This window comes from Arachis hypogaea, chromosome 8, assembly GCF_003086295.3.
Source record: "Arachis hypogaea cultivar Tifrunner chromosome 8, arahy.Tifrunner.gnm2.J5K5, whole genome shotgun sequence".
In the NCBI taxonomy this organism is placed as follows: domain Eukaryota; kingdom Viridiplantae; phylum Streptophyta; class Magnoliopsida; order Fabales; family Fabaceae; genus Arachis; species Arachis hypogaea.
In genome coordinates this window covers 46,949,468-46,974,780 of record NC_092043.1, presented here as the reverse complement: position 1 = coordinate 46,974,780, position 25,313 = coordinate 46,949,468, and the positions used below count along the sequence as shown (strand labels likewise).

Here is a 25,313-nt window from a genome sequence, read left to right as displayed (position 1 = left end):
AATAAAATTTAAAATTTTGGTAAAAATAACGATTTTAAACCAACTTAAGTCTTAAGGATGATTTTGTATGCAAAAAAAGGTTGGAGACAAAAAAAATTTTCGGCCTATAACTTAGCGTGTGTTTGGTTGGTGTCCATGTACATAAAAAACATAAACACAGTAGTACATGTCCTTCGTTTGTTTGCTGAGACACAAATCTTTAATGGACACATTGACACACAAGTGTACATGAAATACATGTTTTCAGTGTCTCTCATTTAAGTTGAGTCATTGAGACACAATTTATAAGACACAAAATTTTATATTTTCATCCCTTCTTTTTTTTTTTTTGAAATACCAATTATATACCTTTTAGTTCATTTAACTCTAATCTCCTTTTTTCCTATTATCTTCATTCTGGGCTTCTAACTCTAGAAAAGCAAAAACCAACATCCACATATCTTGTTCTTCCCTTCTCCTTCCTACATCCTCCTTTTTTCATTGTTGTGTCCTTCCATCATCCCTCATTTCTCCTCCATTTTCTTCTGCCACTACCCACTCTCTCATTATAATTGAAATTAAATCTTTCTTTCCAAAACTAAAGAATTCTTTTTTCTTCCTTACTAATTTTACAACTAAAATGTGCTACATGTCACTCTCTCATTGTAATTGAAATCAAATCTTTCCCTCCAAAATTAAAGAGTTCTCCCCTCCTCCCTCTTATCTTCTCTATTTTTTTCATTCCTTCAACCACACTATCTATTTTATATATCATTATCAATATCAATGACTAATTACTAATTTGACAATCAAAACGTGCAACATAACATTCTTTAATTGCATTAAAATTAAAATTAAAATATTAAAATTGAAATTGAAATATACCTATATTATGTATCATATATTACTATCTAATTTAATAATCAAATGTGTCACATGACACTCTCTTATTAAAATTGAGAAAAAACTATATATATATATTTTTTAAATTAATAAACTCCCTTCCTAAATTCTCTCATATACCTCTCTCTATTTTTCTATTTCTTTCTACTATTTTTACTCTATATATAATTTATATTTTATATTAGTAATTTGACAAATCAAAATATGTCATCCGATATTTTTTTACAATTAAAATAAAAATATTTCTTTCAAAATTAACAAATTTCACTCTCATTATTCATCTTTATATTTCTCTATCTTTTCTCTCATTCTCTATTTATTCTATCTTTCTACTCTACAAAAAACAAAATTAACAAAATAATATAATTCAAATAAAAATTATTATTATTATTATTATTATTATTATTATTATTATTATTATTATTATTATTATTATTATTATTATTATTATTATTATTATTATTATTATTATTATTATTATTATATACATATTTTTTAGTTTTTTATTTAGTTTTAAATTTTCACCGCTTATCTTTTTAATCTATATTTTTATTTTTCTTCCTTCAAATATTTATTACATATAATTTGGAGAGAATACTAATGTTATAATTAAAAGCTAGAATCAATATTTAATTATTTAAAAAAAATTAATTTTGAGTTAATTTTATAACTATTAGTATAATTTTTTATATTAATATCTAATTATATTTTTATATACATAGAGAGAAAAAATATTATTTTTAAATAACAAGTATAAAAATTAATTATTTTTATTTGTGCAACAGACTTAAAACCTAATTAAATGTAAAATTATACACGTTAAATTGTTTTAAATTTAATTTTAGATAACAAATATTAAAATTAATTATTAATAAAAAATTAAAATTTTTATATAAAAATAATAACTAAAAATCTTATTATTTAAATTTTTTATTTACAAATATATTGATCTTTTTAGTAAGAGGCTTTTATCAATTTACAATTTTTTTTATAAAAGTAATTTAATTTTATAAATCTTTTTGTGCCATATATATAATTTATACTGTTAGAATAAAATGAACCATAATTTTAAAAAAAATTATATTCTCATAATATTATTATGAGTAAAAATACTAGCTTCGAATTTTAAATCTCGTATAAATGACCGAAATCAAAATATGAAGCCAATCATGTAATTTTTGTTGGGCTTATTTCTTTATGCGAGGTTTAAGTCTAATTTTTTGAGTGTCTTTTTACGCTTTTTTATCATTAACTTAATTAAAATTTTGGAGTCATTGAAAAAGGTGCAATTACAAATTAAGAGAAAAAAAAGAAAATAAAATTCTTATTTTTATGCAAAATAGTAAAATTTAAATAGAATTTTTTCATTCTTTTACTATTGAATCAGTCTAAAATTTGGAATACATGTTCATGTCATCTTGTTGTTTATTTCAAACGGTAAAAATATTGATTGGAGGTCTAAAGTAAGAGAAATTGACTTCGCACAGAAACTGTAATTTTGGATATTTTTTATTTTCTTATTATTCATTTGTAAGCTTTGCTATTTTGGTATTTTAGTTGGTTATATGTACGATTTATGCTTTATTTGAGACTTTCTTATACCTTATTTGATTATAGTGAAGTTATTTTATTAGTTTGGATGACTTGTGGTTTTTATCTTTTATATTGAGGGAGTTTTTCACGTTAAAATCTCGATGTGTTTTTGTTGTTGCTTTACTTAATATATTTACTTATTTATAGTTGTATCACATTGTGTTTTGATTACTTTCATATTGTTCTTGTATTGGATATTTATGTTATTTTCACTGTTGGACTCTTTCATATTGGCATCAGAGTTTGTTGGTATTTTTTTGGATTTGTAATTTGTGAACAATGAAAACTAGTACTAATACTAGTAGGATGATCACTCTTAATAGTCCTAATTATGATCTGTAAAAGTCAAAGATAAAAAATTTGTTTTATGTTAAGAATTTTTATCAACCAATTTTTTTTATAACAAGAAGCTTAATGATAAATCTGATGATAAGTGAGTTTTGTTGCATAAACAAATTTGTAGATATATTAGGTAGCGGGTTAACGATAATGCGCTGAACCATATTGTTAGAGAGACACATGTTCGGACTCTTTGGATTAAGTTTCATCACTTGTATACTTGAAAAATTGGGAATAACAAAATATTTTTGATTAAGCAGTTGTTGGCATTGAAATATTTAGATAAGACATCAATGACAGATCACTTGAATAACTTTCATAGAATCATGATTAATTATCTTTTATGGATATCAAGTTTGTTGAAGATGTTCAAGAATTGTTACTTCTTGGCCCTTCACTAAATTTGTGAAAAATTCTCATAATTTTATTTTTCAATTTTATTCTTGATGGTGTAATCTCTATGAATCTCGACAAGAGCAGTGTTTTGAATAAAGAAATGAGAAGAAAGTCAAAAAGTGCATTAGCTACACATTCAAATGTTTTTATTTTTGAGTCTAGAGGGAGAAACAAAAGTCGAGATCCTAAAAAGAGAGATTAAAGTAAAAGCAAATTTTGAGGAAGGTATACAAATATGGAGTATTATCATTGTGGTTAAAAGAGACATATGAAAAAATTCTGTTAGCAACTAAAGAAGAAGAAAGTTAAAGTAAGTAAAGACAAGAGTATAAACAAAAATGATGGTGACAATGAAGACAAAGTCAATATAACTCTTGATTATTTTTTTTCTAGTTAAGAAATTTAAATCTGTTAATCTTGTTGATAATAGCATTAGTTGGGTGATTGGCAGTGATGCTTTTATTCATGTTACATTTAGGAGAATTTTGTTTACATCTTATACTCTTGAAAATTTTGGTGATGTAAAAATGACTCATCAAAGTGTTACAAAATGTGTCCGTGTTTAACGGATTTGCCTATAAACCTTCAATGGCACTAGATTGATTTTGAAGCGTGTGAAGCATGTTCCAAATATTCGGTTAAATTTACTTTCTATTGATAAGTTGTGTGTTGAAGACATAGATAGCTCATTCTCTTGTGATAATTGAAAGCTTGTCAATGCTTTGCAAAAATGCAACCATTACTTTGCTGAAAATTAAAACAGACAGAATTTTTTCAAGAGCCATCCACCTTCAAAAAAATCGGAAATACTTGACTTGGTGCATTCTAATGTATGTGATCCGATGAACACAAGAATACTTGGAGGGTCTATCTATTTTGTAACATTTATTGATGATCATTTTAGAAAATTATAGGTTTACACTTTGAAGACCAAAGATCAAGTTTTGGATATGTTCAAGCAATTTCAAACTTCTATTGAAAGAGAAATTAGAAAGAAATTGAAGTGCATTCGTATTGATAATGGTGGTGAATACTCAAGTCTATTTGATGTTTATTATAAAGAGTATTGTAACACCCTATCACCCTAAACCTTACCTCTGCCCGTAAAGTCAAGGATAACAAAGTGTCATGACAATTCTAAGGCTCAAACAATAATATATATGGAAGAAAGTAATAATACTAGAAGCCCGATAAAGAAATAAAGCTCAAAGACGCAGAAAACAGAGATACAAAAGCGCAAAACGTTCACACACGAACTAACTACAAGCACAAAAGATAAGATATACAAGATAAAGATACAATATCACAAGGTATATAGATATCTATATGTATAATAACCAAAAGAATACTATCTATAGCCCGCGGAGTTTAGGTTGATTAGTTAATACAGATATAACAGAATTTTTAAAATAAAACAGCAACATCCTAACTTTCAAAGTAAGTCTCTAAGCCAACACAATACAAATATACAAAAATGATAGATACTATATCAATATAACCAAAATGCAAAAGATAAAAGCGAATCCTCTGCTATGTCACCATCCCGCAAACTCACCGAAGTGGGTTGTGACCTGCTTCTGAAAAACAACAACAACAACATAAGATATAAGGTTTCAAGATACCAAAAGCAATCCTAAAACTTCACCTCAAGTATAAGATTCAAACTTAAAGTAACTTAAACCATAAAAGAGTTATCTATCTTAAGGAATTTCTAACTAACATAAACACCATTGTTCCACAGCCTTCACCAACCTATCCTCCATGCGATCCTATCGCCACCGCCTACCGAGCCTCCTCAACTCCAGCAGAAAACACAAGTAAAATATAGGTAAAATACATATATAGCAAATAATTAAAGAAGCAGGTAAACATGTTATACATTTAGGCGAAAGATGCAAATAGGCAAAGCAAGCAAACATATAGAAGATGCACATGATGAACGTCTGTCCTATTAGTCGTGATATCTCTTGTCGGTTCAACTGCCAACCCGACACATCCCTCTTGGGATGTCGCCTTTAGGTCATTAATAAAATTGGTACCCCAGAGATATAGTACCCGGCACACTCTTTTGACTCGAAAGGATGCGAGCAGGATACTCAGCCTCAGACCTTACATCTCAACATAAGTGGGATTAACCACCATCCTTATGCCGGTGCCGCGACCTCGACAAGCGAAATTAACCACCGTCCTTGCAGGCACATAGCGACTCATCAATCTCAGTATATCAATACCATATAATTCAGTCACAGTGATCACTGCTCATAGCATAAGTTCTTTAATATTTATCTCATCAATCTCAACAACCACAACCATTCATTTGTCTTAATACATCATCTTCTCAACACTCCACCATATCATTCAAGCCATTCTGTCCACAGTTCATCCCAAGTCTAAGTCACCGTCTTTTAACTTACTAACGAAAAATCTTTAATTTAAGCTACCAAAATCATTCTTAATAGTCCTAAGGCCTAGTCACTCATTATAAGTCTTAAATAGTAGTTAAGGAAGTTTAGAAAGTTAGAAGGACCATTAAATGAAGAAAAATAAGTTTTCAACAAAACATGGGTCATGTGTACGCATGCCCCTGTCCCGCGTAGGTACAACCGAAAAAATGGGTGGTTGCGTAGGCAAAACCTCACCCGCATACGTGAGAGTCCCAAACAGGAGGAAATATCCGCGTTGCGTGTTACAAGTCGCGTACATATATATATATAAAAACACCATTTTCGTATACGCACGCCTGTGCCACGTACGTGAGGGTGCTTGATAGCGGCCAATTCCTACGTTGCGTGCAACAGTTTGTGTACGCATGCCTTAAAAACTTTGAAAAACTTTAAAAGCTGCAGAATTCAGATTTTTGCACCAAACTTTAAATACGCTTAACTTTTTCGTTTAAAAATATTTTTCATCCGTTCTTTAAACGTTTAAAACCTCTTGGATCCAAATTTCATTTAAATCAAGTTTTATCCAAAATAAGAGTCTGGAGCACAAGTTATGACTCGTCAAAATTGGTTAAAAATTAGTTTCTACCAAAATTTGCAAAATCTCTAACTTTCCAAAACTCATAATGCAAAATCAATTTACTCACAGCCCAACCAACAACAAAAAAAACCCAAAATCTCTAATAAACATTATTCAACCATATCTCAATCCTACATCCATCTTAACCATTCAATCACCACTCAATCAACTCATACAATTACTAAATTCTCAATTCTTTCTACAATTATTCTGCCATTTTACCAATCTCAACAATTATTAATCCAACCTCAATCATACCACATTCGCACAATTTCAATCCATTACTCGTCAATATGCATCATCATCACATCACAATCATCATATCAAATCCTCATCATCACATTCAAACATATGCCATTCTTACAAGTCTCATCACAATTCACTTGCCACATACATAATTCAATCAACTATTTATTCGATTCAATCCCATCATAAAGTCAACTAACCTAAGTTTCACGAAACATTACATATTAAATAAAGAAAACTGAAATCATACCTTGGCTAATTTTTACACAACCCAAAAATCACCAAACGTTCACTTTCAAGCAAGCTCAACAAAATTCCACCACCAAAGCCAATCCAAATGCCACAACCAACTCCAAAAATGACCAAATTCAAACTATACATACCAATTCACCATAATTAATACCTAGAGTTCATCAAAATCACAAATCGGACAAAGAGTTTTCTTACCTTACTCAATAATGATTGGGACATAAACCAACAATAATCAATTATTGGATGGCACCTAAACAACCAAAATCATAAAGTCTATTCAACATCTATATCCAAAAATGCAAAATCTATTAGGACTGAAGAAAGAAATATAAATTTTGAGTTCTTACCAGCAATACCTAGCTAGATTTGACGGGCTCAGCGAGATTACGCTGGGGTGCAAATGACACACGAATCAGAACATCGTAGCTCAAGATATGAGCGAAAGAAGGTGATGATGAATAATGTCAAATTCTCTCTTCTCACCCTTGCACCTCAGCTGCATATGTTTGTGTTTATGGTTAATAAATGAGCTGAAAACTCGTTAATGAAGTATATATATGTTGGGTCTTGGGCCCAATTTGGGCCCGGTCTAACCACGTAGTGTTTTAGGTTCGTTTGGCCCAACTTCGAATCAAACCTTTATGATTAGTGTCTGGTTTTTAATTTTAAATATTTTTCTAAATTTTTTTACAGTTTTTATTTTTTATCACTCACACAGTACTGGACAGACTCAAGCTGGTACTACTGACTAATTTATCGGTACGCATTTTTACGCAATTTTTTACAGAAAATCACATTTTTTCACTCGAAAAAATTTTCTAAATTCAAATTTTACTTTTAAATTTTTAAATTTTAGAACCTATTTCGGACAATTAAATTATTATTTTATTTTAATTAAACAGTTAATTAAAGTACGATTCTTACAAGTATGGTATAAAACAATAGAAGACTCTTTCAAAAATTTCTCAGTTGAATGACTCGGCTAAAGTGATGAATAAAACATCGGTTGAAAGAGTTAAGTGCTTATTGTTACAGTTTGGATTAACAAAATTCTTTTAGAGTAAAACTTTGAGCATTGTTATTCATGTCTTGAATTGGATACCATGTATTTCGTTGCAATTTGAAGTGTTAGAAAATGTATGGTCAGGTGAAGATGTTTCTTATGATCAATTAAGAGTATTTGAATGTGAGTCCTTTGTTCATATATCCAAAGATAAAAAATCCAAATTTGATGTAAAGACTAGGTAGTGTATTTTTATTGGTTATGGCATGAATGAGTTTGGTTACAGATTTTATGATCCTACTAGTATTTTTTCCCATAATAACATTACAGGAATATACATATTTTAAAATTACATTATTTTTGTCCTAATCATAGCATAAAAGATTTATAGAATCAAACTAGTTTTATAAAAAAATTGTAGGGGATAAAAGCCCTTATCGATTAAAAAGAACAGAGTTTCCATAGATAAAAAAAATCGAAAAATAAATTTTTTAGTTATTATTTTTATGTGAAAGATTTTAATTTTTACTAATAATTAATTTTAGCATTCATTATCTTAAACTTGAAAAATTTTAATGTGTATACTTTTACGTTTAATTAGGTATTAAATCTGTTGCATAAATAAAAATAATTAATTTTCATATTTGTTATTAAAAAAATATTATATATACATAAATATAATTAATTATTAGTATAAAAAAATTATAGTGATAGTTATAAAATTAATTCAAATGTAATTTTTTTTAAGCAATTGAATCTTGATTCTAATTATTAATCACAACATTAGTATTCTCTCCAAATTATATGTAATAAATATTTAAAGGAAGAGAAGTGAAAATATAATAAATTAGAAAGATAAGCTGTGAAAATTTGAAACTAAATAAAAAAATCAAAAAAATATATATTTTTATGTGAATAATATTATGTGATTATTTTTTAATTAATTTAATTATAGATTTAACGTATCTTTATAATTTTATGCATTTATTTGAATTGTATTTTATTTTTTTTAAGAACAAAAAGGTAGAAAGAGATAAAAAATAAAAAAGAAAAGAGAAAGAAAAAGAAAAATAATAAGAATGAGAGAGGGAGTTTCTTAATTTTAGAAGAAATAATTTTATTTTAATCATAATAAAAGAATATCTTGTGACACATTTTGGTTTATCAAATTAGTAATATAAAATATAAATTATAAATTATATATAGAGTGGGAAGGATAGAGAGAAATAGAAAAGGGGAGAGAGGTAAATAAGAGAATGGTGAAAGAGAATTTATTAATTTTAGAAAAAAATAATTTCATCGCAATTTTAATGAGAGAGTGTCATGCAACTAACATATTTTGGTTGTTAAATTAGTAATAATATAATTATATTTCAATTTTAATTTTAATCTTTTAATTTTAATTTAATTTAATTTAATTTAATGTCATGTTACATATTTTACTTGTGAAATTTGTAACCAATCATTAATAATAATATATAAGAGAGATAGAATGAATAAAAGAATAAAAAAGATACAGAAAAAGAAAGAAAGAATGAGATATTTTAATTATAAATTTAATATATAATATATAATAAATTAACAATAAAAGTGATTTGATGTAGAAATATTGTCTTCGTTGAAAACCAAATTTTAAAGGATATTAATCATTTTGGATATTTTTATTTTAGTGTTATTTATTTGTAAGTTTTGATGGTTTAATAATTTAGCTAGTTATACGTATGATTTTTACTTTATTTAAATTTTTTTTTGTACTTCATATTTAATTATAATAAAATTATTTTATTGGTATGAATGAGGGGTTAAAATCACGGTGTGTTTTACTTTATACATTTTTTTTTCAATATTCATTATAAAATAATGGGTAAATTAGGGAATTGCTTTATTTATGATTGTCAAAAACGTTCAATATCATTATTGGCCATTGACTCGATCTCCTACCGTTTGAAAGGCTGACAAATAGAAACAGAGGAAGACTCATAAGTCATAATTCATAATGATGATAGAAACGGAGCCATGAATTTATGTTATGTTAATTAGAGTTGAAACTGAATAACGGAATAGAATCAGTAAACATATAAATACAAAAGTAGAAACTTTGTACAAAGAGAAATAATTAAGATTACAATAGTTTCAATGATATTAAATATATATTTTTTATTTTTTAAAAGTATTTCAGATTCATTCATCCTAGTAGCTAATTGTTTTATGTATCTACACGTTTTTTTGTATCACTTGTTTCCTCTTTCCTCTTTCTTTTTAATTTCTCTATCAATAATTATTGAAATTAAATAGTGATTTATAAGTATCATAAATTTAGAGAAATAATGAAAATTAATCAATGATCAACGAATATAAATATTTAATAATGTAGATTTATAGATTTTAGAGGTCTAGTTTTTTTTTTTTTTGAAATATATATGAACTGATTTCTATTATTTCTCTAGTAGAATCAGATTTATAGTATATATGTAAAAATGTAAAAAAAATTCAAAAAATAAAAGAAACAAAAATTTATTTTAAATAGATATAATTACTCTCGTATAAAAAAGTTCAAATTTAAATTAATATTATATTTGTTTATTTTTCTTTTTAAAATTACATAATAATTATTAGCAATACATTTTGAGGAAATTTAATGTCATATAAGGAAGAGTTTGACTTGAATGCATTATACTAAATTATTTTACTCAATTATTCAAATTATATCAATTGTTTTGGATACATAATTATTTCTACAATAATTATTTAAAATAATTATTTTTGTCAATATATTGTTAAAGTTTAATTTTGATGTACTGATAATATAAAATATTTTATTTTATACAGTCGTATAATTACATCTGTTTTTTATGATTATTTACGCGATCAATGATAATAGTAGTTATTTTGTATGATGTGATATTACGTGATTGGATGCATATGTAAAATTATTTTTTATTGACAGTACATCAAAATTAAATGATTAATTACCCAAATCAGTCCCCAAGGATTTTTAAATCGGACATTTTAGTCTTCAAGAAAAATTAATACACAGATTAATCCCCAAGGTTTTACTCTGATAGACAAATAAGTCTCCAGCTTATTTTCCGGCAAAATAATTACCCAGACTAGCCTTCAAAGATTTTAAAAACGGATATTTTAGTCCCTAAGAAAAATTAATGTACAAATCAATCCCCAAAGTTTTTTTCCGTTAGACATAACAGTCCTCCGTTAAAAAATGAAATAAAATAAAATTATTATTATTATTAATTGCATAATAATATTATTGTACTAATTTTTTGTATTTTTTGGACAAAAATAATGATAAATTTATTCATTAGATACATATATATATATATATATATATATATATATATATATATATATATCACTCAACAATAATAATAATAATAATAATAATAATAATAATAATAATAATAAATGTTTAAAATCATTTGATATTTTTGTATTTAATATAATCAAAAGATGTCTTATTTTAAAAAATATGTTTGTATTAAAAGAAACATGTATTTAATATAAATCTAAATTAAAATATATTTTTTTCATAAATGTTTTTTAATACAAATAATTTTTTTTTACACAAGATATTTTTGATTATATTAAATACAAAAATATCAAATGATTTTAACTTTGAATTTCTTGTAGAATAATCTCTAGTAATTTTATTTATTTATTTATTTATTTATTTGTTATTATTATTATTATTATTATTATTATTATTATTATTATTGAGTGACTATATATATATAAGAATATAATGAATAAATTTATTATTATTTTTTGTCCAAAAAATACAAAAAATTATAGTACAATATTATTATGCAATTAATAATAATAATTATTTTATTTTATTTTTGAACGGAAGACTGTTATGTTTAACAGAGAGAAATTTTGAGGATTGATTTATACATTAATTTTTTCTTTGAGATTAAAATCTGTTTTTAAAATCCTTGGGGACTAATCTAGATAATTACTTTGCCAGAAAATGAATTGGGAATTGATTTGTCTGCGGGAGTAAAATGTTGGAGATTAATCTGTGTATTAATTTTTTTTGAGGGACTGATTTGGGTAATTACTCAAATTAAATTTATATTATTACATTATATAATTAAATATGTGCAAAAACTAAAACCTCTCTATAATTTGGTCAAAATTAGAGAATATTTAATTTAATTTAATACGATTTGATTTTGTTTAAAAAGAGAAATTGATTGTATTTATTACCAAATATACTCCGCATCTCCATTTCTTTACCAATAGAAAAAAAAAGTAACGGTTATAGGTGGTAGTTAGTTGTAGGTGTGTTGTCCATAGCCCATAACATAGCTGATATGGCAGTACGTTTAGTTGTTGTGTGTTTTACGTTTTACCGCATCAAACAAAGGAAACAAACTTGCACTCTCTCTCTCTCCTCTCACAACACTCCACTCCACACACTCCCATCTCTCTTGTGACTCTTTCTTCTCTCTCGCATTATTTTTTTCCATCTTCTCTAACAACAAACACAAAATAATAATGGGCAAAGGAGCTGGTTCATCGTCCACACAATCGTCATCCACCGCCGCCGCGGCCACGTCGTCGCAACCAATAAGCGACGGCGTTTTGAAGAAGATAGTCGTGGCCTACACGTACGTGGCCATATGGATCTTCCTGTCGTTCACAGTGATCGTGTACAACAAATACATTCTGGACAAGAAGCTGTACAACTGGCCATTCCCGATCTCGCTCACCATGATCCACATGTCATTCTGCGCCTCCCTCGCGTTCTTCCTTGTCCGCGTCCTCCGCCTCGTGGATCTCCCCTCCGCCATGTCCACCTCCCTCTACATCTCCTCCGTCGTCCCGATCGGCGCCCTATACTCGCTCTCCCTCTGGCTCTCCAACTCCGCCTACATCTACCTCTCCGTCTCCTTCATCCAGATGCTCAAGGCACTCATGCCGGTCGCCGTCTACTCCATCGGCGTTCTCCTCAAGAAAGAGTCTTACCACAGCAACACCATGCTCAACATGTTATCCATCTCCCTCGGCGTCGCCGTCGCTGCCTACGGCGAAGCCAGGTTCGACACCTGGGGAGTTACATTGCAGATTGGCGCCGTGGCGTTTGAAGCCACGCGCCTCGTCCTGATCCAGATTCTGCTGACGTCAAAGGGAATCTCGCTTAACCCTATAACTTCTCTCTACTACGTTGCGCCGTGTTGTTTGCTTTTTCTATCTGTACCGTGGCTCGTTGTGGAGTACCCTCTGCTGAGGGAAACTTCGAGTTTTCAGTTTGATTGGGTCATTTTCGGTACCAATTCGCTCTGCGCTTTCGCCCTCAACCTTGCGGTGTTCTTGCTGGTTGGGAAGACGTCGGCGCTGACCATGAACGTCGCCGGAGTGGTCAAAGATTGGTTGCTTATTGCGTTTTCTTGGTCTGTGATTCGCGATACCGTTACGCCGATTAATTTGTTTGGATATGGGCTTGCGTTTCTTGGTGTGGCGTATTATAATCATGCCAAGTTGCAGGGGCTCAAGGCTAAGGAGGCGCAGAGAAAGGTTGAGGGTGGCGGCGCCGGTGCTGACCATGATGAGGAGAAAGGGAGGTTGCTGCCGGATAGGGATGGAGACAAGAGGGGTGATCAGCAAAAATGAAAAGATTTTGGTTTCCGAAAAACTGTTTCTTGAACATAGTCATTATCGTCATATGTTTATCATCCAATAATGATATAAGGATGATGAGTTAGCAGAAATACGATGATAACTATATTTAAATAATGTTGTTAATGTGGTAGTTTAGTTTAGAAACGAAAACAATGGAGTAAAAAATAAAACATGGAGCAGAGGAGGAAGGAAAAAAATCAAGTCAGGAGTAGTAGGAAGTGGCATCCTCTGCAACTTGAAGATTTGGTAATTTTTTTTCTTATAGATATTTATAGTATATTGTGAGGGATTTGGGATTCGGGTCATTGAATCATGTGTAACTAGAATGAGAGTCTCAATTCCTTTTATTTATTTACTTTGCTTAGTTTTTCTTTTCATGCTGTGTTACTATAGGGACTTATATGGAGTTTTTCTAATGCTTATTTAAACATGATACATTTTCTGTTTAGTGTTTAGCCATATGATGTTGAATCCATTACCCTGCTATAGTGACTGGCATTCATTCCTAGTAGGACAATTTTTCAAGAATAGTACGAGTTAGAATGAATATGGACATAACATTAGCGGGTCCACTGATATTTTTGTTACAAAATCAAAAGGAATCCGTGTTTCTCTGCCGGTCTTGAAGCGTATAAACTCATTATTGTAGGTAAATTGTCCAACCACCGAAAAGGACTAATTTTAATATCTTATAATATTGTCTGTATTTGACTCAGTGGGATCCAGTTAAAACGTGTATGTCTAATTTTTCTTCTTTAGATCTAATGTTTCTATTATCTTATATGTTGTATGGCTATTTCGTGAATGAAATGTTTGTTATTGTGGCTAAAAGAATTTTCAGAAAAAGTGTCTTATCTTATTAGCTTAAACTCAAATCGCACTTGTGTTCATATGGTAGAAACCACACTCGTTAGTTTTTTTGTCCTTCCTAATTGGTTTGTTGTAGGTCGAATATTTTAAAGTGAAGCCGTTTACAACATAGGAAAATAAGGAATTAACCACGGTTAGATTAGTAATTTTCATCGTATTGAGTCTTATTACAGGGATTTAAGGATAATTAAAGTCTTTTTTTTTCTAACATTCTCATTTCAGAAAAACCAAATTTATACCTTTATATTAATTTTATAAAAAATATTCTTTCTCACTTCATAATTTTATACATCTTCTATAACTCTAGAAAATTTATTCATGCGGAATGTACGTGTTTGCATGGGTAATTTTAAGGGTACGTAGAAGATATGACCAATAATGAAATACAATAAAGAAATTGAGGAGTGGAATGCATGTAATTGGATGTCATGTTACTATTTAAAATTTCAATAGGGTGAGTAAAACAGAGAGCGGAGTTTGTAAGTAATGAAAAAGAAAATGATATGAATTTTGTTCAACAATAATCAGTTTATTGTGTTCTATTTTAATAAAAAATATAATAATTCAGCTATGAAAATAAATTTCTGAAATTAGATGGACAACAAGTTTTTGTAGTTGAATGACAAGAAAGGGTACATCTACTTCCACTTTGGACATTCCTTTTACTTATGAACTTGAATAACTAAATGCACTTTTATAAAAGTTGTCATCCATTTTTCCTTGATTGGCCACAGTCCAAACGTAACGTATCCTTGAGGGTGATAACTGATAACTCCATCAGTCCATTGTTTGTATCTATCAAAATCCAATTATAGCCCATGTTACACGATGATACAGACACGATATGGAATACATGGGCACACCATTTAAAATTTTTTATAAGGGATACGAACACCATATATATATATATATAATATAAAATATTTTTTTAGATAAATTATAATGATATTTTAATATTTTATTGATATTAAAATATAAATTAATTTTTAAATTTTTTTTAATTTTTTTTATTATATAAAATATTTAACATATTTTTTTAATAATTAATAATATAAACTATTTTTAAACTCATTTTAAAAATACATATTAAGAATAAAGTTGGACACGCTGATACGTAATGATATTTAAATATATTTAAATATGTTTAAAAAATTTTTTTTATTAAAACATAATTGGACACAGAAAATACACGTATGTCAAACAAATATCAATGAGTATTGTGTTCGAAATATGTCTGATATATATGATATATAAATACAACAAATAAAAAAGTGTTCGTACTTAGTAGATTATAACTAATAGCGAAGTAAGACGAGATTTTTTAGTTTTACTTCATTCATCAGCTCAAAAGAACATCTTCAATTTTCAATGCTATATCTAATTTCAATTTTATTTTAGATCCTATAATATGACACATAAATATATGTGAAATTATAGGTCATAAATAGTAATTAAAAATTAAAAATAAAATTTATTTCTCTAATACTTAGTTTTAGTTTAGTTAAAAGTTTATATTATTTTTTAATTATTTTATCAATATAATTATACAAATAACAAAATTTATTAATTTTTTTTATCAAAATGTATACTAAATTACCAATTTTATTTCATCAAATTTCATCAATCTAATTTTAATATAAATTTAATTTTAAATCAATTTATTTTTTAAAAATATCAAAAGTAATATTCTATTTATTAGACGCCATTGGAGATGTCAAATAGCACAATAATAATTTGACTCGAACTCAATAACTCCTTTCTTTAAGCAATCAACAATCATCCAATCAATTCACTTGATTGGTTAGTGTATGTCATTTCCAACTTTACCTGTTTTCAAAAAATTTCAATAATTTAACCCCAAATTATATAAATTATTGATGTAGTTTTTAACATTTTGACTAAGTTTTAATTTCGTCCATAATATTTCAAATATTTTATTTTTGTCCAAAATATATTTTTTGTCATATTTTTATTATTTCTCGGGTAAAAGTTAAAATTTGATCTTTTAAAAAAAAATCTCTATTATAATTTTCTTTAGATAGTAATACAATTCATAATTATATTAATAAAATGATGATGGTAATGATTTAAGAGTGAAAAAATAGAAAAGGATAATAATAGAAAAAAATAATATTTTTAAAATAAAATATTTTAATTTTAACCAAATAATAAAAATATAATAAAAATATTTTTGAAATAAAAATAGAACATTTTAAACGTTAAAAATAAAATTAAAACTTAATAAAATTGTTAAAAACTATAAAAGTACTTTTTTTTCCATCAATTATTATAGTATATAAAGATTTTGTCAACAATTACCATTTTATTAAATCCAAAATTTTATGTTCCCATAAAGGCATAAATGATAATGCATCATATCACATTGTTGGTAGGGATGTCAATGGGGCGGGGCGGGGGCGGGGGATGCTTCCCTACTCCCCGTCCCCGTCCCCAGAATTAATCCCCGTCCCCGTCCCCGTCCCATTTTCCGTCATGGGTGGATAATTGTCACCATCCCTGTTTCCCGCATTTCCCGCGTTTTCCGCGGGGCCCCATTCCCCATCTCCCTATGTTTAACATTCATATGAAAATTATAGTAAAAAATATCAAAAAAACAAAAAAACAAACTAAAAAATATTATTACAAACACACAAACATATCTTATCTAAAATTATAAGTCCAGAAATACAACATAGCAAATCATAGTCCATAAAATAAAATCTTAAAATGCAACTTCCATTATAAAGAAAGCAATAAAACAAAGTCTTTAACATCAAATATTCTTTCATTGTCGGCATAAAACTTCCAACAAACATCTCCATGTTCTCTGTTAAAACAATAGAGACAAATATGTTAACATACAGTGACGAGAATGGAAGCAAACACGCAGACGCAGAAGTGGAGAGGAGAAGGACGCCGTGCCTGAGGAGAGAGAACGACGCGGTGAAGCTGCTAGGGTGACGGCGCAAGAGTGGCCGGTGGCTAGCTGTGAGGGTTTTGAAATTTGAACAAAGTGGAGAGTGAGTGAGTGACTGGAGTCTGGAGAGTTGGGATTTGGATGGGAATAGAGAGTTAGAGAGGGTGCAGCAACATAGGTGAGAAGGGAATATAGGGTTAAGGTTTTTTAATGGGTGAAATTACTAAAATACCCCCTATGTTAGAAATAAAGTAAGAGTATTTAAGTAAGTTTAACAATTCGGGGAATTATCGGGGATGGGGCGGGAATCCCCGCTCGGGTCCCCGCACCTGTCTCGGGGGAATTTTGTTCCCCATCCCCATCCCCACGGAAAAAATTCCCCACCATCGGGGTCCCATTTGGGACGGTCCTCGCGGGGATCCCCGCCTGCTGGGGATTTTTGACACCCCTAATTGTTGGGAAGGCGAATCTAAATCTAAGAAGGCTTAAAATTGCGAACTAGGTAAGAAATTTTGAACCATTTTAATAATCGGATTTATTGATTTTCTGATAAAACAGATGTTATTCTGATATAATAGATGTTATTATACATATATTATTATATCCAATTCCATGAAATTATTGCATCATAAAATGATAATTTTAAGTGTTTGTTTGGGTATCTTTAAGTTGATAGAAAAATTATTTTTTTAATAAAAAAATATCTTTTAGTGTATTTAATAAATTTTTAATAATAAAAATAAAAATAACGTTTTTAAAAAAAATTATAATTTATATTTTTTATAAAAAGATATTTTTTATATAATAAATAAATAAATATTTTTATTTTGTTATACTCAAATATAATTTATAAATAAAAAAATTTGTTGCATAAAATATCTAAATATAAAATTATTTTTATTTTTAAAAATTTTTTTTTTAAAATAACTCGAAAAAAAATTTAGAAGCACACCTAAATAAACCCTAAATCGATCCACTCGACTCCAAAACTAAAGGAAATGGAATTATATATGTATAACAGTCATTCATATTATATATACACCTTAGTAACTTAATCCATTTTTATTAGTCTAAGATTTTCTATAACACTTGCATTAGAAATCTGATATAGTAGACTGATATTTGTGTTCAATCCTGTGCGGTATGCCACGTAATTATTCAATTTCACATGACATATCATGTCATTTTGACATAGACAAATCAATAGTAACTGACTAACCACCAAGTTAACAAAAATAAAAACTCAAAAAATTTACAAAATATCACTTTAGAAACTAAATAACTACTTTTAAAGTTCAAGAAATAAAACAATGCCGGTTTACTTTCATAGTAATACACAAAATAGTGCATGAATGAACTATGATGTTGCCGTTGATTCATTCTTCAAGTTAGAACAAATTATAATTGATAGGCACCAATTTTATGTACAAGAATTGGCGAAATATATATATATATAAGAGTGTATTTTACCTAAGTGTTATGTGGATATATAATAAATTCTGGTAGCAGGTCGATGTGAATTGATCGGAGTGTAAGTATTATTTTCTTTTAACCAAATAACATAGGCTCAAGTCTTAGGAACTAAAACAATCCAGCTAGAAAATCAAATTTTCTTTGGAACCTCTATGGATCAAAATGAATTAGTCGATTTTCTAGTGATTATAAGGATTGGCAAACTATTTCTGAGTTTAAAAATATTGGAAACTAAAGTAAAAGAGACATAACTTTATGACAAATGAAATGGTCAATACATTAAAATGATTTCTACCTAAGCCTCTCTTAAATAAAATGCAAGTTATTCCTGGTATCTAATGGTTTGAATTAAATGAATTATGACATGATAATTAATACTAACTCTTAATTTAATGAGTTACCCTAATAATGAAGATGGACATGCCGGAGAGAAACCAAATCATCCTTTCCCCCTCTCGTACTTTTACTTCCTCTTCTCCTTTTCATCCCACCTTTGTCCTCCCATTCTGCCTTGAGCAATGCTAGGGGCCAGCAATTTTTGTGATTGTTAGCCATCAACTAGCCATCAATGATGATTTGATGGTGTGAGATTGGTATGAGATTTCATCCAATGGCTCACCTTCCTCTGCTGGTTATATGCTGGCCAAAATTCAATAAAACTGCTGCCCCCTAGACTTTTCCTTCTGCCTTCTCGGCATATATTTCGTTTTCACTTCAAATTTTATTGTTTACCCTTCATAGAAAACGCTGTGTTATTCTTATTGTTTTTAGAATATTTGTTTTAATTCACCTTGTGAATTACTATTTGCTTCAATCATGTGAATATCTCATTCTCACCATGCGAGTTTAATTTGCAGGGTTTATATATAATTTATTCTAATTTCGGTTTCATACTTCCTATCTCTGCATTTCATTATGATCTTCTTGTCTCAATTTTTTTTTAATTACATTTTATGATTTTGTGGCTAGCCATTGATGCTATAAATTATATGGATTTTCATTTCCAGAAAATAATCTCCTCTTTCTCACACTTGACAAAATTAAAGAAAAAAATTTGGCTAAAAAAAAAAATACCAGAGAGCCCTTTTAATAAAGAGTTAGTTTTAATTATGATGACATAACCTATTTTATCCGATAGCTATCAAGACATGTCATAAGGAGTAATTTATCTTTTATTTGAGTTGGGGTTGGATAAAATTCATCATCAGTAAGAAAAACTCCTAAGTTCAAATGAACAGATTATCATCCGAGGGTAAATTAGTAAATCCAATTATCAGTAAATCTGTTAACATCTTTCCACAGGTTAGGTTTCTATGAATTGTTAGTATCCGAGTTATGTAAGCTAGTGCTTCTGTGGCTATTCACAATCTGGACAGGGATATGGCCATTATACCACAGATTCAAAGTGTTACATCTGAGACTAATCTGTTTCTAGTAAGAACCAAGTGTATGAACTATCAAATAATCAAGGATATGGTTTCAGGAGCCATGTAATCCAAGAAAAAGATCTTCCACTCTCATCTACCTGCTTCACCAGGCCGAAATCAGTTCAAACCTTTCCATTCTCCTATCATCCACTCCTAAGGGCTCAGGGATTGAAAGTAAGGTGAAGATACGAAGAAATAACAAAGAATCAACCAATACCATCATAGTAATCAAGAAAATCATCCTGTGGTGGCCGCAAACTCGAGATACTACCTTGGCCCCAGCCTTTCTGTACACGTTTTAGAGTTTTCAATGCAATACCACTGCCACCATCCCTGTTAAGTAATACATAACAGATCATCAATGAGCATTGAATATATGTTAAAGTAATTTGACAATCATTTCCATGTTCAAAGCAGGACCCAAGTTTATTTATAGTTTGATAGAACTAACATATTTGTGATGACAGCAAATTTTGATACAAGATCATTTTATTCACATGATAATGCAACTTTTTCAAAAATGAACCAAGTACAAAAAAATTGATATGTATTGTTTGTATAAGTTTATCAACCAGGAAACCGTCTAACAAATGAGATAATGGAAATGAAGACACAGATTCTATCACATAGTAGCACTCCATTCAACCAAACACCAATGAATGGTATCATTGTCCAAATGCTGTAGAAGGAATCATATACAGATCATATTTATGGAGGACTAATCATTGTATATAGAAATTAAAAATGCAAATTATGGAATGATTAAAGAACAAAAAAAAAAAGTAAAAATAATTTTCAAAGACAGCCAAAACTAACAAATAACTTCATTTTCCCAAGGAAAAGAACCCAAAAATGCACAAAAAATACCCGTACCTGTGGATTATATCCTGCCAATCACTTCCACCATCATTTTCAACTTTTCTAGGAAAGAACCTCTTGCCATTTTGATAGGTTCTGTCAGCAGGTCTATCTTCTGAAGCAAATTCCATCATCCTCTTTGCTAATTCATCTGCTCGGTGTTTGTTTCCGCTCTTACTAAATCCATCAATTACCGGCATGAACGATGAATGGTCAAATCCGTATCCCTTGTCAATTAATTTATGGAGAAGGTAATCAGCATCATCTAATCTTTCACTTTGGCAAAGTTTATCAATTAAATCTTTATACATGAAATCCTTCAATGCGAAAAATCTATCCAATGAAGCTTCAAATAGATCCTTCGCTTCAGAGAGTTGTCCTCCAGCAAGAAACTCATTGCACATTAAACTGTACAATACTACTTTGTGGCCACATATACTCAAAGCTACCTCAAATAGCTCAAATGCTAGTTTAAAATCACTAGACTTGCAAAAGGCTTTAATCAATATCTTGAAGGTAGATACTTTGGGAGATATGCCCTTATCCAACATTTCATGCAAAAGAGAAGTAGCATCATTTGTTTTTCCTCCTTCACAAAGTGCAGTGATTATGTTATTGTAAGTGTAAATATCTGGAGATATCCCTCTTTCTCTCATTTCATCCATCAATCCATATATTTCAAATATTTGCCTTTTACCTCCTAGACCCAGGATCAACGAATTATAAGTTTGAAGAGTCCTGCTGCATCCATTTCTCTCCATATCCTTCAAGACACGGAACGCTGATGATATCTTTCCTTGCTTACAGAAACTTAATATGAATGTATCATATATTGCAGAATCAGGGCGCAAGTTTTTTGCCATCATCTCAATAAATTTCTTTTTTGCTTCTTCTACCCTACCAACCTTGCAAAGTGCATTAACTATGATTGTATATGTGACTACATCAGGTGTGCACTTTGACACATTGTTGATTGAATTAGCTAGGCCAGCAAATGAGTTTCCCTTACTGAGGGATGTTGGTCCATCAGTCCACATCTCACCTAGCATTTGAATTGCTTCCTCCAATTTTCCATTTCTACAGAGACCATTGATCATGATATTGCAGGTCACAGTATCTAACTGATAGCATTTCTCGTTCATAATTTGCAGCATTTCCTCTGCTTCTAGTGTTCTTCCCTCTTTCCACAGGCTATGCAGCAATGTGTTACAGGTATATGTATTTGGATAACAACCATTCCTTATCATTTCATGAAGAATACCCTTTGCTTCAAATACCTTTCCTTTGCTACAATATCCATGGAGGAGAGTACTATAAGTAACTGTGTCTGGATAAACACCATTGCTTATCATCAAATCCATTAACCTTCTGGCATCCAACAGCATATGTTTCCTACATAGCCCATCCATCATAATGTTATAGGAGTAAGAATTCGGCTCAATGCCTTCCGCTACCATTTCATCAAGAACCAACTGAGCCTCCAACAGTTTCCCATTCCTAAGCAACCCCAACAACCATATATTATAACTTTCCAAAGTGGTGAAATTGCCATCCTTTTTCATGGAGTCAACCAAAGCCTTTGCTTCCACCAGCATCCCTATCTTGCAGAACCCTTTTAGCATCAAGTTATAAGTAACTCTATTAGGTTTAGGAAGTCCCAACTCCTGATCCAACTGCATATCCCTGAAAATCCTTGACGCCTCTAAAACCTTCCCGGCCCTACAAAGCGCCGAAATCCTAGAATTAAAGGTGACAACATCTGGTAACATACCCTGTTCCCTCATTCTCTCAACCAACTTCTCAGCTTCACTGGTCAAATCCTCCTTACAGAAGCTTGAAATGAGAGTATTGTACACAACCCTATTGGCAACAAGACCCGATGACTTGTCAAGTATATCCAATGCTTGGCTCGTGAGACCGGCCCTACAAAACCCACGAACTAAAATGCCAAGAGTGAACTCATTTGGGTAGCACCCTTTGTAAGACATTTTATCGAACAGGTTCCGTGCATGGTCCAAAGCACCAGAATCACACAACGACTGCATCATGAGGTTGAAGGTGTAAGTTTGCGGCCTTACCCCTGCAGTGATCATGTCGGTGTATAGCCACGTGGCGAAATCGGAGCGGTGTTGGTTGAGGGAGGCATGGAGGAGGAGGTTGTAGAGGGAGAGTGGAGGAGGAGGAGAGGGAAAATGGGCCCTGAGGGACTTGAAGTGGGAGAAGGCATGGTGTAGGTGGGATGAGGAATGGGCCAAAGCCCGGACGAGGGAGAGGAGGGAAGGGTGGGCTATGTGGGGAGGCTGCGTGGCTAGGACGAATTGACAGAGGTCATCAATCTGGTGGTGCATGTTGGCGGCGATGAGGACACGCATGGTGGTGCGTGTGGAACGAAGGAGATCGTGGGTGGGTAAGGAAGAAGAGGTGGAGGATGAGAGGATGCGCTTCAAGAGATGCCATGCTAGCTTGGGGTTGTTGGTGTTGCTCAGAACAACTTTCGTCAGCTTGGACGACATCGTCTGATCCATCTTCTAGTTGTTTGTGCATTACTCTTTTTTTGTAATTACATTGATTGATTTCTACACTTGCTTAAAAGAAGAAACAATTAGGGGATTTAGGTGGATGTTATGGAGTTTTAAAACTCCATGAAACTTTACAAAAATAAAAATTTATTTTTATATTAAATTTAATGCAAAAAGTTTTTTATTTTCAACGTGATTTCTCTCTCCTTCTCTAATAACAAAACCTGCCTCTTCACTTCTTCTCTTTCTTTCTCTCTCATCTTAATTTATTTATTATTTATTAAACAACTTTTTTTTATTTTAGTGTCTTGTTAGTGTTGAATTTTTTACTAAAATAAAAATAAGAAATTATTATTTTCTATAACAGTTTTTTTAAAAAAATTCACTTTTTTTAAGAGCTTTATAAAATTTGTCTAACAAATGTAAATTTTTGCATAGCATACAAAATTCGTCCATTACATCAAATTTATTCTTATTACATTATGATTTAGATTGTATTAATATATTTTTATTTTTTTGGTTAATCTAATTTTATTTATATAAAAATTAATTTAAAAATTTTAATTTTAAATTATAAAATTTTTAATTAATTTAAAATTATAAATAGATATAATTAAATTTAATTTGATAAAAATAAACATAATCGTATTATTATACTTATATGATTAATTATGTTTATTCGGTTTTGAAAAATTAATTATTTAAAAGCGTTAATTTAAAATTAAAAAAAATATTCATCTATTTTTAATAAACGTTCTCGCATTATTTTGTTTTGAAAGAGGACTGCAACTACTATAATCTTTTTAAGTGTAATTTTATTTGACTTACTATATATATACTGTACCAGTAGTAAATCGAATAAGTTTAATTTGATTTATTATTGATACAAATTATTGACATTTCTTACTTTTTAAATTAATTATTTATATATTTTTTATTAATTTTAAAACATAAATATCAATAAAAAATATCCATATTTAAATTCAAATAAAATATAGAAAAATCAAAACAAATAAAAGTAGAAATTTAATTTTTGTATTTTAGTTCAAATAATTAAAAAAATAAAAAAAAAAAAGAGAAAGACGTGTATTTTTAATTAATCTTTAAATATATATTTTAAAATTAATCCTCAAAAGTAATAATTTTATCATTCTAAATTCAAATATAAATTTTTAATATTTAAAATAATCAAACAACTTTAATTTTAAAAGAACATTATTGTATTTTAAAAATTAACTAATATTATAGGTTACTTTTTAAAATTAAATCATATTTTTAATTCAAATTAAATAATTTTAATTTTAAATTATATTTTAGTCTTTTAAAATTAACTGCAAAAAAAAATCTTATTTTATTAGTTTTTTACCTTTTATTTTTATTTTTATTATAATAGTTCAATATCAATTTTAAAATAAAATAGTACAAAACGAAAATAATAAAACAAAAATTTTTAATCCAAACAAATTTTAAATAAAAAATTATAAAATTATTTTTTTATTGCTACAGTTTTTAATTTTAACTCACTACAATTTTAAATAAAAAAATTAATTCTAACTTAAAATAAATTTAAGACAAAAGAAAATGTAAAATAAATTTTATTAACCCAATATTAAAATATTACTGAATGTATTCCAAAATAAAACAAAAACCAATAAAAAATATTTTTCTCTCTCTTCGTATTTAAGAGCCTTTAAAATTTTAAATGCTAATTTTACTCTTTCTTTTACTCATGGAATTTTAAAATTCTATTTATCTATAGAGTACCTAATCGCGTCCCTTAATGTGTTGTGAGAGTGAAGATTACTGTTCTTAGTTGGGACCGAGTCCTTCAATTGAGATTCCCTCAGAGATGCTGCAATGATATACTCACGGAA

At 29.3% G+C, this 25,313-nt stretch overlaps 2 protein-coding genes across 2 annotated transcripts; one reads left to right on the top strand and one right to left on the bottom strand.

The window, feature by feature from the left end:
* The first annotated feature begins 12,043 nt into the window (after positions 1 to 12,043).
* Positions 12,044 to 13,823, top strand: LOC112707884 (probable sugar phosphate/phosphate translocator At2g25520). Its single transcript, XM_025759896.3, has one exon. The coding sequence runs from the start codon at positions 12,251 to 12,253 to the stop codon at positions 13,364 to 13,366; it is 1,116 nt and encodes a 371-aa protein (XP_025615681.1). The 5' UTR covers positions 12,044 to 12,250; the 3' UTR covers positions 13,367 to 13,823.
* A 6,057-nt stretch (positions 13,824 to 19,880) lies between these two features.
* On the bottom strand, positions 19,881 to 23,564 carry LOC112707883 (pentatricopeptide repeat-containing protein At2g17140). The gene is made up of 2 exons (XM_025759893.3): positions 20,936 to 23,564; positions 19,881 to 20,395 (listed from the first exon to the last, which is right to left on the bottom strand). Exons 1-2 carry the CDS (start codon positions 23,443 to 23,445, stop codon positions 20,269 to 20,271), a joined length of 2,637 nt encoding a protein of 878 aa, XP_025615678.1. The 5' UTR covers positions 23,446 to 23,564; the 3' UTR covers positions 19,881 to 20,268.
* Positions 23,565 to 25,313: the final 1,749 nt, after the last annotated feature.

Excerpts from the sequence above, each read along its gene's own strand:
- LOC112707884 (XM_025759896.3), top strand. The coding sequence starts at position 12,251 with ATGGGCAAAGGAGCTGGTTCATCGTCCACACAATCGTCATCCACCGCC.
- LOC112707883 (XM_025759893.3), bottom strand. The coding sequence starts at position 23,445 with ATGGATCAGACGATGTCGTCCAAGCTGACGAAAGTTGTTCTGAGCAAC. Across the intron at positions 20,396-20,935 it reads TGGCAGGATATAATCCACAG|GGATGGTGGCAGTGGTATTG; the intron begins GTACGGGTATTT and ends ATTACTTAACAG.